We start from the raw sequence: 16,545 nt of genomic DNA, 5'->3' as shown, positions 1-16,545 counted from the left end.
GAGAAAATACTTTTCTTCTCCTTTTCCTTTATTTATTGGTCAATACCTCTATTAATGGAGCACCAAGTTCCATCTCTACTTGATGTAAAAAAAAAGTCCTGCTAATGGAGAAGCCACTTTGCTTCTTCGTTTTTTTCCATGACTTCTTCATTGGTGGCGCTCCTTAGCGGAGCTATTTGGAACATCGAAGGTCAGCCGCATCTTAGACGGCGACGAGGGCGAGGGCTAATCGGAGAAAAAATAATTTTTTTGTTTTATTAGTTTTGAAAAGAAGAATCGACTAACAGAGTATCTTCTTGATTAAAAAAAATAAGCACTGATTTAAAACTTTAATTCAAATCAGTATATAAATTAGATTTATTGTAGCCAATTGCACACAAATTAAAAAGAACAAATACTTTTAAATTTTCTCACATCTATAGTTTTATTTATTCATTTATTTATTTATTTATCATATCCAAAAACTGATTTCATTGAACTAATAAAAAAATATCATACAACAGATAACCAATCAATTGCAAATGTGAACACACACACACACACACACACACACACACACACACACACACACACACACACACACACACACACACACACACACACACACACACACACATATATATATATATATATATATATATATATATATATATATATATATATATATATATATATATATATATAGAAAATCAGCCTATGGCTCTGATACCAATGAAAAAACGCGTTAATCTAAACTCATTAGGTATCGCGTAAATCGTAAAACGAGAAATTACTTGTTCGCATAGTGGAAGCGGAAGGAACGAGTGAACTGCGATTGGAATTACTAGTCGGCGATGAATGTCACAATGTATTGAATCAACCTCCAATTCCACATTCTAAATCCTATGTTAATTGAATATAGAAGAGAGCGTCTACTGTTTCCGGCGTATTTAGAAGTACACAGTATGTGTACTTGTACAGGGATAGCTAAGGTTACAGTAATTAATAAAATTACCGGATTTTGCCCTAGTGGGCCCTAAGAGCACCTCTTATAAGTGGACTCTATTTCCTAGGCAAGGGATATTTAAATTTTTCCCTTTTCTTTAGTTACAACTGAATTTTATGCCGAACGACTTAACCAAAGAAGAGAGAGTAATGGTCAAAAGATCACAAGGAGAAAAGAATTCCAAATAACACAAATATATATAATTCAGTAATATGATTATTAGAATTCTAAATAACACAAATGTATATAATCCAATAATATGATTATTCTCATTGCTTCCTTTCTCTCTAGTAAAAACTTATCCACGAACTCAATTAATTTATTATATTATTCGAAAAAACTTTATTATTAAAACTTATCCGCGGACTCAATTGAAACATATAGATAAATAGATAGATAGATAGATATAGATTAATTTATCATGGTTAAATGACAAATTTAAGATAAAAATATATTCATTAATATATTATCGAAAAAACCTTATTAAAATATAAAAAGGGTGAAGAACCCCAAACCTTCTTTAAGTACAATAACTGAATTTCAGGCTAAACCAAAGAATAGAGAGAAATGAGGAATCAGAACATGACTCGGGAGAATGTTTTTTTAATCGGATGTCCCAATTGGAGAAGAATGTAACTTCAATAAAAAAAAAAAATATATATATATATATATATATATATATATATATATATATATATATATATATATATATATACCAGTGAAAAAAGAAAAAGATGACGGCAATCTAATAAAAACCCCAGAAAAGGTGGTGGAAGAGCCCGGCGGCCGGTGGTGGTCGGGCAAAGAAGGATATATAGATAACATAGCCGCCAATTTTTTAGTATGAGAATGGGCAAAGAAAAATGGGCAGAAAAGATGTGTGGATTCATTAATGAGAAGGAAATAGAAAGAGAGAATTATATAGATGATAAAAGCTCCCACTATAGTATTACTAGTGGAATTCTTCCTTCTCTTGGCGCCCATCATAGTAATCGCAGAATTAAACTCCGTCGCTACATTATCTCCCCCTCCAATCCCCGTTACAGGTTTGTTTATTATTCCTACTTTTCATTCACGTGGGAAAATCTTACGATTCGTTCTTTTGCATGTGTTTGTACGTGGACAAATTAAATTGGGACAAAATAATGTTGCTTACTGTTTTATTTTTCCTCTTAAATTTTCTCTCAGTTATTCTTTTCATGGGATTGTGTAATGGTGAAATTCCACTTTTTATGTTTGAACTATAGATGATTTTATGGTTACGTTAATGCAGCAGAAGTAAATTGTTAATAGTGTAATTTATGTAATTGTTAATCTATAAACTATGTTCTGAACAAATAATAAAATAATGTCCTGAAACGAGTCCAATTGGTCAACTTGATAATTGTAAATTAAATCAGGTCATGTACGGAGGTATTATGTTACTTTTCAAGTTCTGTTCTGAATATATGCTTGTATGTTTTAGAATTTTGTTGATTTAAGCCTATATGGCTTAACTGAAGTTATAATGCAGGGCTTGGGATGCATTTCTGGTGCTTCTCGTGTTCTACACAGCATGGGCGTCGCCTTTTCAGTTTGGATTTCTGGACAGACCTCGAGGACCTATTGCCATCATAGATAACATAGTTAACGGATTTTTTGCCTTTGATATTATCCTGACATTCTTTGTTGCCTATCTTGATAAATCAACTTACAGTATGATTGATGACCCAAAGTTGATCGCTTGGAGGTATACCAGATCTGGGTTTATTTTTGATGTGATATCCACTGTCCCATCGGAACTTGTTCGGAAAGCATTGCCCCACTCTTTTCAATCATATGGATACTTCAGTATGCTTCGTCTCTGGCGTCTTAGAAGAGCCAGTGCCATGTTTGCGAGGTAAGACCCCTCTTTATTTGCAGAGCTACTTAAATTTCCATGTTTGATTTGTTCTTAATGATTTTCCAATTTCAGTTATCGGACCAATGCCTGAATCTCTCCTTGATGGTCCAATGTAATACAAGAAAGAACGAATTGCAAACTTATATCTTTTAAATACTAGGAGTATTGTCTTTCCTCATGGTGCTTCTTTTAGCAATTGATTTGCATATTCAACTTTCTATGTTTGTCTTGTTATCTTGCTCTATGGGATTTTTCGGTCTAACACATTGTGAATTGTCCTGTTCCAATTCTACTTGCATCACACTGTTATAATAGTTTAGGTGAAGGCAATTATCATCACTTATGCTTTGACAAAATCTCTTACTTTAGCAATAAATTTGGCGATTAGGTTCCAAGATAAATAGCTGATGATATGTTGTTCTTTTGCTGTAGATTGGAGAAAAACAGGAAGTTCAGTTACTTTGGGGTTCGAGTACTGAAGCTTATATGTGTAAGTCTTTCGAGCAATAAGTGGAATTTGCTTGTAAAGTACCTGAATGGCAATTTACTTTACCATAACACACTTGGGATATTTTTTTCAGGTGACTCTTTTCGCAGTTCATTGTGCTGGCTGTTTCTACTATCTTCTTGCTGCTCGGAAAAAAGACCCAAGTAAAACATGGCTTTCACTTGCCATGGAAAATTTTCATGACAGGAGCATCTGGGATCTCTATGTAATGTGTATATATTGGTCCATTACAACGCTTACAACAACTGGCTATGGGGATTTGCATGCTGTTGCTACAGAGGAGATGATATTTACCATGATTTACATGCTATTTGACCTCGGGTTGACTGCTTATCTCATTGGAAACATGACCAACTTAGTTGTCCATGGAACCAGTAAGACTAGGAAATTTGTGAGTAGATTTCCCAATGCAGTAATTGGAAAAGCATTTCTGGAATATCAGGGACACTTTCTTGTCTTGCTAGCTTAAGTTTGTAATAACAATTTCTGACGTTCTTTCAGAAGGATTTTTCTTTGATGATCGTTTTGTTGCACAGAGGGATACCATTCAAGCTGCTTCAAGCTTTGCACAAAGGAATAATTTGCCGGTTCGCCTTCAAGATCAGATGCTATCTCACTTGTGTTTGAGGTACAGAACAGACTCGGAAGGTCTGCAACAACAAGAAACTCTTGAAACACTACCCAAAGCTATTCGATCTAGCATTTCACATTATCTGTTCTATTCACTTGTGGATAAGGTGTACTTATTCCATGGTGTATCAAATGACTTACTTTTTCAACTGGTAAGTCCCGTTGGTCTTAAGGCTTCATTAAATTTCACCCTACTGGGCAATATTCTTTTATGTATAACAAAATGTTGTTCAGTTGTTCAAGTAATTTCATTAATAATACTAATAGGATTTGGTTTCTTCTCTGTGATTTTATATCGTACAGGTCTCTGAGATGAAAGCCGAGTATTTTCCCCCAAGAGAGGATGTCATTTTGCAGAATGAAGCACCAACAGATTTTTATATTCTGGTAACTGGAGCAATGGTAAGGAGCTCTTTATTGCTCTCCCTCTATTTTTCTCCGGGAAAGGAACGGAAAGCAAAAGAAAAGAATGCAGTAAAATATACCAACTCATAATTCTCCCAGATTTTCACTCTGCTATTGATTTATCACAATAGCAAACTCAAGTCAAGGAACCATGATATCTTCTCTTCACTTTCCTTGAAAACGAAAGATTTCGAATATATACTACTCACAAAAAAATTTACGCTGGTCGATCCACTTTTACTCCTCAATTTTTTGCTGTTAAACAGGCAAATCATCTATTCTTTTCTTTGTTCATTTTTATTGCTGTAAGTCAATCTCTTGATAATCACATCTTCCTTACAGGAACTTATTTCACACAGGAATGGGATGGAACATGTAAGTTTCTCTAGCTCAGGACTTTAAACCATTACTGCTGTCCTGAGCTTCAATGCTTATTTGGTGGATAATTTTTATGTAGGTGGTTGGCGAGTTAAAGGCAGGGGACGTTTGTGGAGAAGTAGGTGTCCTTTGCTATAGACCTCAATTTTTTACCGTTCGAACCAAAAGAACATCCCAACTGCTACGTTTGGATCGTACTTCTTTTTTCAACATCGTTAAAGCAAATATTGGAGATGGGACAATAATCATGAACAATATCCTTCAGGTGAATAGACTCTTTTAATATTATCTACGAGGCTGTTTAAATAATCCCATATATGCTAATGTAGAAAGCAGGTTGCCAGTGATTTTTTATGGCTATTGAAAACGTATTTAACTTCCATTTCTCCTGAGCCTTTCATTATATAGTCCTTTGATATAGTTACCAAGTTGTCGCGACTTTGACTTCTGTGATAATACTCAGCTGCGAGTGGAAGTCGATATTTTTCACCGTGTTGCAGTCTTTGCTTGAATTTATTTTGGAATCTCAAGAGCAAGAATTTTTTCCTTATGGAAGTGTCTTGGCGAAGATTTTTCACCTATATCAGCTTTACTCTCAACTAGAATAAAAGATCTGGAGGATAACTTTGATGTGCGGATACTATTCTAGCTTTAAACAATGATCTTTTTGGTTGCAGCATTTGAAAGAGCGAAGGGACCCAATGATGACAGCAGTATTAGCAGATATAGAACACATGTTGACTCAGGGAAGAATGGACATACCTCTCAGCTTATGTTTTGCAGCAAACAGAGGAGATGATCTTTTGTTGTGCCAATTGCTTAAAAGGGGTACCGATCCTAATGAATCTGATAACAACGGGCGTACAGCGTTGGTATGACTCCTCTCTATTTCTCATTAACCACTTGACCAAAATAATATTTGTGTTTGGAGGTTGAAAATCATTATGCATATTATGATACAGCATATAGCAGCTTCAAATGGAAATGTTGAATGTATTCTTCTACTTCTCGACTTTGGAGCAGATCCAAATAAAAAAGGTACTCTTTCCATTTCTATACAAAGGAAATTGCATGGTCTGTTTCTTTTGGAAAATCATACTTTGTGTTTGGAAAATTATGGATATATTACTAGTTTACAAAGTTAACACGAACCATTAGAATGCATTTGCATTCAATTATTCCAATGACCTCAACTGAGCATCTAAGAGGCAGTTTTATCCTTTGCTTCCTTTAATATAAATTATTTACATCTGCCCTCCTCCAATTTATATACTCAGCTATGATCTTGATAGATCTCTATTTAGAAATTTTAAGCACTAGCGCCTGCGCATTTTTGAGTAGAGTATCACTCCCAAATTTTGCAACTGTATTGTAAATTCAATTTAAGATTGTGTCACTTTTCTTTCTGATAAACAGCTAATTTATGTCATGAAAGCAGATTCTGAAGGAAATGTTCCATTGTGGGATGCAATGGTGGGGAAGCACGAAGCTGCAATAAAATTGCTTGTGGACAACGGTGCAAAGATATCTTCAGGAGATGTAGGTCAGTTTGCTTGCTTTGCGGTGGAGCAAGGCAGCCTAGACTTGCTCAAGGAGATTATCAAGTATGGAGGTGATGTCACCCTTCTTAACAGCCTAGGCACGACCGCAATGCACACTGCTATTTCTGAGGAGAATGTGGAAATAGTTAAATACCTACTGGAACAAGGAACTGACATTGATAAACCAGATGTTCACGGTTGGACACCAAGAGCATTGGCTGAATATCAGGGCCACGAAGAGATAAAGGAGCTTTTCAACTTGATGCAACCAAGTAGTAATAAAGAAGCCAATGTCTCTCCTCCTGAAATGCCTGATGCTCCCTACCTTAAGAAGTATCAGAGCGACCCCATGATTTGCGTCTCAACTCCTGTGGAAACACCATTACTAGCTAGAGAAAATGGCTCGTCCAATGGCAGGTTGAGGAGAAGGGCTAGTTTCTATCAGAATTCACTGATGGGATTTATGTCAGCACGCCAGAGACACCATGAAGGTGAGTACAGATTTAAATTCTGAAGCATCAGTTCATAAGTACATCTCCCAATATTTGGGAAATTTTCTTATATCTATAATAATAGGTATAGGATTCAGCGCGGAGCCATCTAAATAACAACTAGGATTATAACTAACCACTTTCATCATATCCAAATTAGTCGTAAAGATGGTCAACTATACATACATCTATGTTACAGAATAGTCTTTTAGTAATACACCACTCTACCTCCTAGTAGGTCTCAGCTTGATAAAGTTTTGGAAGGATTTTGGTTAAAAGTTTTGTGAATCTTATAATACTTCGAGGTAGATTGCGTTCTTGAATTGATTTTGTTTGAAATTAATTGTGCATTATGGAAACTTGACAGGAGGAGGTGACCTTAGTTATTCTTCAACTAAAGTTGCAAATGCAAGAATTCTAGACAGAATAACCATCAGTTGTCCAGAGAAAGGTGATATAGGTGGAAGGGTTGTGCTTTTGCCGAATTCAGTTCAAGAGCTACTTGATATTGGTGCTAAAAAATTTGGTATCTCTCTCACGAAAGTACTAACTGAAGATGGCGCACTTATTGAAGACATTGCTGTGATTAGAGATGGAGATCATCTAGTTCTTGCTGGTGATGGTACTTCAGAAAATTAAACATAGCTCATCATTTCAAACAATGATGTTTCAGAAATGGATCTGATTGATTTTGAGCTTATTCTCTCATGGAATGCATACTTGGTATTGTAACTGAAGAATTGACAAAAAATACACTGTGAAGTTAGCGACAAATGTAGGGTGGGTTAAACCAAACTCATTATTTTTTGCTCGAACTATGTATACATATGTAAAAAGACTAAAAATGCGTACATATTATAATATCACATTCATTTTGAGCCCACCGACTCTATATCAGGGGCGAAGGCACACTTGGGTTAGGGTGGTCAACTGACCACCCTTTATCGGAAAATTACACTGTTTATATAGGTAAAATATTAGACTTTAGAGGTACAGAGGTGCATAACATGTATTGAACACCCTTTGTCGGATTATTTTTTTTACATATTTCAAGTTTGAACACCCTTGAGAAAATTCCTGGCTTCGCCACTGCTCTATATGTTGGATTGCCTCTGGGTGGAACGAGGCTGGTCTGAACAAGAGAAAACCTCTACTTTTTATGCTTATCATATGGATAATAGATGAGAAAATCACCAAAAAGGAAACGTAATTACCGCACAGAAGAAATTGATTCACATATAGTCATTGAAAAGTTGGAAGAAAAAGGACAAAGAAAGAGGGGGGGGGGGATGTATACTCCTGCATTTAATTGATTATAAAATTATCTCAACTCTCAAGTATTTATAATCTTATACATGTATCAATTTTGAATCAGTGAAAAACATTACCTATTCCATTCAATGATCTTCCTTATAGTACCTTTATTTGATAAAAACAAAAATGAACGAAAACTTAAAGAAGAGAAAAGCAAATATGAAAGTTGACATATTATACCTTGAATTAAATATAGAAACTTCATGGAGGACCTGAAATCTTTTACTCGATTTAATAATATTTAAATTGCTTTAAGATCACAATTTTGGCCCAGGCTCTCAGTATTTTGCTTCAATCATAGCAACGGTTCTGCAATTTCAGCCCTTGGCGTTATAATCAGTGTTTTAAAAGGCGTTGGGCGAGAGGCAAAATGTTTTATCTAATACGGGGCGGGGCGAGGCGAGGCGAAAGCCTACTGCCCACAACGTTGGGGCTTATGCCTAGGCGAACGCCCGGAATGTCTGTAGGACCCGCCAGTACGTCTCGGTGCGTTTTTGGTATGCCTCGGTGCGTTTTTGGTATGCCTCGCCCCGGGACTTGCGCACAAAACGCCCTTTAAAACACTGGTTATAATCATCATTTAGCACCAAAATGTTCGTTTTTGAGAAACAACCATATCATATGATTTGAAAATAGGATAAATACTTTGCAAACTAAGATAAAAAGCCATGTATATGTGGACACACCTGATATGCAAATACAATTATGAAAATCATTGAGCTTTCAGATGGTTTTACCTCCCTTTGACAGAATACAACACACAGTAACAAGGTTGGATTCTCTTTGAAATGCTTAGACGTTAGAGGTTAGTACTCTGTTCTAACATTAAAATTAATAATATGACACTGCCATTGGGTTGCCAAAACAAGACACATTGTGTATAAATGTGATTCCAAAGAAGAAAAAAAACTTTGCTGCTTGATTAACAAAATACATGCTAAAGCTAAAGCAATGATATGATATGCTAACTCCGACATGTTTTCTGTTCGAGCCATTTAAACTAAATACCTTTTATTGATATATTTTCAAATTATCAAGTAGTTTTAGAAGATAAATTACCAGATTCCCAAATGACCCATTTGTATAACAACAAAAGCATCTACATCTTAACGTTTGCCAAAAATGAAATAATAACACCAAAAGCATCAAGAATTATTCACATTTTTCAATCAGCATCAAACTTCTATATTACTGTAGCTTCTGTACTATGAAAGAAAATTAAAAGTTTGTATAGAATATCTCTTGTTGCTTTTCTTTCTTTTAAATTCTCCATCTCCTGCTCTTTTCTACTCTCTTCTTTCTTTTCATGTGTATTTTCTATTGCACATTTTCCACAACAACCGAGAGGATTCCTGAAAATTAATGACCTCCCCGGAAGTGTACTTTGGTTGAGAATCACAATGCATTACATTTACATCAATGTATCAGCTGCCATTACATTCCAGAAGCCTCGTGCGGATAAACCTGACATAAAAATGGGAGTTATTATCAATATTTTCGCAATGTAATAAAAACGAAGCTGCAAATGTTGGACGATTTTGGCAAGCCGTTTACCTGATGCTGCCTTTCAGTGAAGCTGACAGATCTGTGTTTTAGTTCACCTCTGTGTGTTGTCATCTCATCCAATATCTCAGCATCAGAGAAATCGTCACTTTCTTCATCAGGTATCTCTCTCTCCTGCACATTGATACATTAACCCTTGTGAAAACCGGTATCCTAAGAGATCCTCAAAATTTTTATCCGAAAAACACTCCAGTTGTTTGTACTACATAGGAGAAGTGGCAAGAAAATTGCTGAATTTAATGCACATAATATATGCCAAGGAAACAATGTATATTACAGATGAGTGCCACAAAAGATTGCTTATGTGCCTTCCTTCTTATCGCGCAGAATACAAATAACATGAAGCATCCAGTATTAAGAAGAATGCAATTAGAGCAGAAATAATACAAATAAAATGTGCACAAAAGCACATAAAAGCCCACCGGCATAAGTTGGCTATTACAATTACACAGGAGGATGCAGGAAAGGTAGGAAAAATAATTTACCTTTGGACAACCAGCAATTTCGTCGTACTCAGCTGCATCTAATTCCTTAAGATACTCGGGTGGGAAAAACTTGGGAAGAACATGCTCTCTTATACTTATGAGAAGAAAGAAAGGCAAAGGGAATAGTATTCCAGCGATAGGTATCCATGTTACTCCAAAACAAATTAAGAAATACAGGAACTGGAGCGCTGTAAACTTGACAATGAATTTGAATGGGACCAACTCGACATACGAGGCATGGAGCCCTTCAAAGACCCTGTCAAAAGAACCATCACAAGATGGCATTCAAAATATGGTACTTTTAACCAAATAAAAACTACCACTGAATAATCAAATGTATATAACAATGACATGATCATCCCTAAAATGAAGACAACGACAAAAAGATGTGTCAGGATTCCAGTGCTCTTTACATTTCACTTTTCTGAATCTCTATTTCTCAGTTTTAACAAAAACCTAACAAGAAGAATTAGAATTCTCAGGGTGGTAAGCGAGCATATTTAGGTAACAACTTCTAAACTCCTAGACTTTAAGCCATGCGTTAAATGTGAGCTTGACCAAGAGTTTTGAGGAACTATTCATGACTTAGTTTCGACTTTTCAGGAACAGTTATTAAAATGACTTACTTGAATCTTCTACCAGAAGGAATAAAGAGCAGCAGCACCCTCTCCCAAAATTGATTACCAGGGAGACTGTCGATCGCCATGTAAGCGAAATATCCCCAAAGGACTGAAGTAGGTATCCGCCTGATCACAGGTATAGCAAGCACACAACATCCCACAAGTAGAGATTGCAAGAAGTTGCTAACTCTTTGCTCATTTACTCGGACAGGCAAGTGGGCATCAATGTGCTTCTCAGGGTCAAATTTTTCATCTGCTCCATCTTCTCCATCGTCATGTTTCAATACGGCTGCTTTCAAGTTCTCCAAGTCCTTATCTGCTGTGCGCTGCATTACATAAAAAAAATTCTCATAAAACAACTATTTCTCAATATCAAACTAGTTGGAGATACTGAAACACAATAAACAAACTTCTTCTAAGTGAATAATATAAATGGACATTGGCCTATGCACTCTTAACTGGCAACAGTTATAGCTTGGTTCCAGCATTTACCTTTGATGTAGCATCCATCTCAACGAAGACGGCATGCATCTTCCCATATATCTCTGATTTTGTTGCATTCTGCTTAATACCTTCCTTTGCAGTTTTCACCATTTTCTTCCGAATTAACTGAGAATGAGGGACCAAATAGTCTTAATAGGACTATCCGTCCTGCAGAAAAGAATAAACAGAGAACTTATTATTGCATTGTCTACCTGTCTCTTAAGTACAGCGAGGCTCCTTGTATGCATTGGTGATTGCGGAAGTACCCCATTCGAAGGGGGAATTCCAAGTAATCCGCATATCAAAGTCTGCAACCATAAATTTCAAGGTGAAGAATGAACCAGACTAACAGACCTGCAGAAGTGAATTTAAGCCTATATCTCTAAAATAGAAAGAGTCCTGAAGATCTATACCATGACTCCAAGCAAAAATAAATCGTAATGGTAAGCAGATGGGTTTTTAAGATTGAACTCCTTCTGTTGTGCCATTTGTGCAGCAACACTGTGATCAAAAAAGTATAGACCAGCTATCATAAGAGCTGGAATGAAGGCAGCAAAGATGTACAACACTGGGACCCTTGCCATATCCTGCAATTCAGTGCATAAACTAAATTAGACAGGATAGGAATTTTCACAACTTAATAAAAGTATATAAAATTTTGCCGTAATTTTGGTTCGCAGTTCTCTCTTAGAGAATACACAAAGAGATGCCTAACAATATCTTGCCTTGTACTTCTGAATTAATATACGAGAAAGTTCATGTGCCATAAGCTAATCTGTATGACTCACTTTCAAAAGCTTTTTGGTGAAGAATGTCATGTTTGCCAGACCGATGTAAGAACATATACAAAAACAATGGATTTTGATAACACACACCAATATTTCTGCTTATTTTACAAGATCCACCCTTTTATGAGACTTCGACTAAAGGAGCAAGATATTGCTCTGAACGGCATATAGAAGCAGTCCAGAACTCAAGAAGAGTGCTACATAACTTCCTAGGTAAATAAGGGTGTCAAACTGAAATTTAGAGCACCTTGATCACAGTCCAGTGGTATAATGATTTAGCCTCCCAAGGGAGAGGACAAAAGAGCCTCCTAGGAACTTCAGATGGAATGTTTCCAGGCACACCAAAAGACATGGCCGTCCACAACACAACCATAAGGGGAACCCCATAGTCGGCAGTAAAACTTCGCATCCAACCTGTTCATAATAGTTGATGTATGAATGACTAAGTTTGAATTTAAAAGACCTCCAAGTCCACCCTTTAATAAAGCAGATATAGTCACATACCTGTACCATAACGCCATGATCTAGCTCCTCTACTTTTAAGAGAAGTTAAAAGAACACCAAATGAGAAAATAACTGCCATTAACCCATTTGTGTAGAGCCACTGAAAGTGGAACTCCTCTCGTTCCGGATTTTCCCCTTTCGGAATAGAAAATTCACTCACTACTCCCTGTGACTCGAAGAACAAAGGTATCAGTATAGGATTTCTACTAGTTTTAAATGATAATTCTTTGTGGTCTTTCTTGTTTCTTTTTTCCTACTTCTGCATTATATTTAATAACAGTAGCACAAGAACAAGTACCTTAATAGCCTCTTGAAGGAAAAGAACCGTGATTAACATGCCAAAGAGTTCCCCTGCGAGCCTTGTAAATCTTGGTATGATATTGCAAGCATTGAAAATAGCAAGAAGGAACAGCATCAACGCGGTCCAGACACAAACCCTGTCAAACACATGAATTAGTAACATTTAAGCATCTGGTAATCCAGGAAGCTCTTGTTACATCCTTTTTCGGAGAAACAAAGGAAAAAATAGATTCCATACCATCCTGCCCAGGCGACAAACAGCTTTGGCCCCATGTCTGGTCTATCCTTCACAAAACTGTACAAGTAGGTATACATGATAATCGTCGGCTCTGCAACTCCTAAGATCAAGAGAGGCTGTCCACCAAATATTGAGTGAATGATTCCACAGATAGCAGTAGAAGCAAGAGTTTCAACTGTGCTCATTGCTCCATCTGTCAAAAACAAAACAAAAATCAAAATACATCAACAATTTAATCCCAAGCGCCGTACATGATTATTGCAAACGCGAAATAGTTATCAAGCACGAAAAGATTAGCACAACGGACCTGTTTCTCTACTCAATTGTTCTCCGAAAGCAATCACAGGAAGAGCAGAAGCAAAGAAAATGTATGCTGTTGGAGCCAGTATCCTAAAAATTCATTTACACAAGAAAACCAAAATTTTCATTAAACGGTACATGTTCAGCTCAAACATATAAGATGGAAATATTGTAAATACCTGACGCCTGTACCACATGAGTCGAGCCAATCGCGTTTGTAGCATGTTATCCTTCCTTTAAAATCATCAATAACTCCCTTGAGGGGAGTTCTCGGTTTTTCCATAGGTGAAACTGCAATATAAGAAATTTAACAGGTTAAACTTATGGTAATTATAACCATGGAAGCTATTAAATCCCTATATTATTCATCAGACTTGGCTGCAAAAATGGATCATGCAAATACAATGCCTACAGCTGATAAGTGGCTGCAGAAAAGCAGGAACAATACATACCTAAAGAATAACAAATGGGAAATCTTTACACCCCACGCACCCAGAACAAATCATATATGGTATTTCCTCTAGTTCCTTATATGCCGGCACTTGTCCTTTGAAAATTATTTTCAAAATATTGCAAAAATATTTCCAAAAAAAAACGTGTTTTTAAAGTGTTTTCTAGCAATTCTGTTTTTCGAAGAATTGTTTTCAAAAGGTTTTTTTATCTTTGACGCGCAAAAATAGTCAAATCTCTCTAACAAAAACACACATTTAACAAAACACATTTCCATTTGCACAATCTTCTTTGAAAACTTTTTTTTAAAGTTGTCCAAACGGCGAGAAATCCCCTTAAACACGGGAGAGAATTTCGGAGATAACTACTTAATGAAAAAGACCAAATCACATGTTCACATCACACCCAACAAAAAAAAAATACCTCCTTTAGATAGCCATTATTATAGCAATCTCAAGTTAATATATAATAATAATAATAAATGAATGCACGGATAATAATGTATAATACAAAGTTTGGGCAAAAGTGACTGGGTTCACGCGAAGGCGAACCCATTAGTTACGTGGTAGATCCACCCAGACTCTTAGTAGAGGCGGCTGACCCTATAGAGCAAAGGGTTCAACTGGATTCGTTAAATTAAATTCGAAACTCATATATTTAAAAGGTAGATGAGTATATGAGCTCAGTGCTAAAGAACATTAAATGTTGAATGCATCAAATTTAAATTATGAATGTGGCTCGATATAGGCTACTGAGACACAAAACGGAAATGAACACATTCTCTTAAAATGAAGAACAAAAATAGGGGAAGAAGCTAAGAATAATACCAAATCAAAGGTAATGCAGGAGAGGGAAGAGAGGAGAAAAACAAAAGAAAATAAAAATAAAAAGATGGGAAACGGGGCACCAAAGATGAGTACAGGAGGGAATGGTGTTTTGGTTTGTTTGTTGTATATTTTCCTTCCGGCGGCAAAAGATGCCGCCTGGAGAAGAAGATGGAAAGGGTCTAATAATAAATGGATATAAGAGGAAGAAAATAAAGCAATTAAAACTCTCTGGCCTTTCCTTTCTCTCTCTCTATATCAGTCACTTCTCTTCCTATTTTCTCTCTTTCTCTGCCTCCTATATTTTTCCTCTACCGCTAATGGCGGAGAGGAGAAAGAGAGAAAGGGAAGAATTCTTTTTTAGTGTTTTGTTTGAAACTGATACTGTTATATGCTCATGGCTGCGCGCGGTTCGTGTAAGACCCTTTTAATTAGTTCTCTGTTCAGTCCAACTTGGAATTTATGGCTGGACTTTTTCCTTTGTTTATTTATTCTCGTCTTACTTCATCAATTTCCTTATTTTCTTTTTGGAAAAAGGTGTAAATTTACTTTTCTCTTTAACTAGTGTTCGACTTTAACGGTAGGCGCGTAGTTAGAATGCGGAGTCTGAGTTCGGCTATGCCCGTCAACTTTCGTTCAAATTATATATTTATCTTAAGAAATATATTGAATGTGTATAAATTATTAATTTAGAATTCAGTAACTAAATAGACAAAAATTTCATTCCATAAACTTTAAATCCTGACTCTGCCTCTACTTTTAATATATATATATATATACTAGACACGTACGTTGCACGTGTATCTCATGCTAACCTGTACAAATATTTTTAAACAGTATAGATAATACTAAAACAGGAGGATAATGAGTGAATAATGAAGGGAAAAAGAAAACTCGAACTGATGAAAGGATATACTTCATTTTCCGGTGATGAAGTTAAAATATGGGAGAAAAAGATATTTTGTTAGTAGTTATCTTCTACTTCGGTCACGATTACAGTTTGTATTTAGACACGGTTAACAAATTCATATTATATTTTCAAATTTGATTAAAATTCATTTTTTCGATTTACCATTATGTGTTGTTGCATTTACACTGTTATATTGTGGTAATGATAAAACTCAATGCAACGGAGATGAGCTGAAAATTTGGTCTTTCTTTTTTAATTATTTGCCTAAATTATTTCTTTTGTGTAATCCTCTAAGTTTGATATTCGATCATCCTTGCACATGTTGTATCAATTTCGGCTCAAATTTTAGATTTTATTTTATGAATATGAGAGTTCTTTTTACTTAGAGCCTGTTTGGATTGACTTATTTTAAGTATTTTTAAGCCAAAATAACTTTAAAATCATTTTGTAGTATCTGGATAAAGAAAAAAAAATATTTTAAGCACTTATTTTTAAGCTAAAGTGACAAAAATAAGCCAAAAGCCAAAAGCTAGAATTCCTAACTCTTATTTTTTTGTTCTTTTCTATATTACTGGCTAATCTTCTAAGTCAGATATATGCTTGGCTCGATCGTAAATTGAATTTGCCAACTATTGGTGAATGATATGATGCATGCATTTCTATTTAGATATTGGAGAATGTGGCTAATTTATGGCCTTCTAAACGATATACATTCATTCAGAATGTTGTTAAATTGCCTCAATTCCAAAAGTTTACCAAATAATTTACGGATAATATACATCGATTCTTTGACTGGTGATTACTAAAGAAAAATAAAATAAAAAGACACTATTTCATACAAAAATAGTGTAGGGAGTGTTACTGAACCAAAACTTAGCATAAACAATACAATTGTTGAATACCTATATGAAAGTAAAAAGAAAAAAATATACCTACATGTTAAATC

General features: G+C 35.6%; 2 protein-coding genes across 3 annotated transcripts; one reads left to right on the top strand and one right to left on the bottom strand.

Moving 5' to 3' along the window:
• Positions 1-1,717: 1,717 nt before the first annotated feature.
• Positions 1,718-7,698, top strand: LOC107814764 (potassium channel AKT1-like). Its single transcript, XM_016640223.2, has 12 exons — positions 1,718-2,031; positions 2,499-2,864; positions 3,300-3,357; positions 3,449-3,766; positions 3,912-4,157; positions 4,309-4,407; positions 4,753-4,785; positions 4,868-5,053; positions 5,466-5,660; positions 5,751-5,826; positions 6,227-6,820; positions 7,188-7,698. The coding sequence occupies exons 1-12, from the start codon at positions 1,829-1,831 to the stop codon at positions 7,457-7,459; spliced, it is 2,646 nt and encodes an 881-aa protein (XP_016495709.1). The 5' UTR covers positions 1,718-1,828; the 3' UTR covers positions 7,460-7,698.
• A 1,499-nt stretch (positions 7,699-9,197) lies between these two features.
• LOC107814765 (putative boron transporter 7) lies at positions 9,198-15,088 on the bottom strand. 2 transcript variants are annotated; one of them, XM_016640224.2, is made up of 14 exons: positions 14,693-15,088; positions 13,595-13,706; positions 13,423-13,505; positions 13,116-13,308; positions 12,876-13,014; positions 12,578-12,743; positions 12,321-12,487; positions 11,699-11,872; positions 11,498-11,593; positions 11,295-11,411; positions 10,809-11,128; positions 10,183-10,438; positions 9,689-9,811; positions 9,198-9,598 (listed from the first exon to the last, which is right to left on the bottom strand). In XM_016640224.2, exons 2-14 carry the CDS (start codon positions 13,696-13,698, stop codon positions 9,569-9,571), a joined length of 1,968 nt encoding a protein of 655 aa, XP_016495710.1. In that variant the 5' UTR covers positions 13,699-13,706; positions 14,693-15,088; the 3' UTR covers positions 9,198-9,568. The 2 variants fall into 2 exon arrangements, with proteins under 2 accessions (XP_016495710.1, XP_075107309.1); XM_075251208.1 differs by lacking the exon at positions 14,693-15,088 and adding an exon at positions 13,868-14,006.
• Positions 15,089-16,545: the final 1,457 nt, after the last annotated feature.

This window comes from Nicotiana tabacum, chromosome 1, assembly GCF_000715075.1.
Source record: "Nicotiana tabacum cultivar K326 chromosome 1, ASM71507v2, whole genome shotgun sequence".
In the NCBI taxonomy this organism is placed as follows: Eukaryota; Viridiplantae; Streptophyta; class Magnoliopsida; order Solanales; family Solanaceae; genus Nicotiana; species Nicotiana tabacum.
The sequence above is the reverse complement of the archived record's forward strand: the minus strand, read 5'-3'. Positions and strand labels throughout refer to the sequence as shown.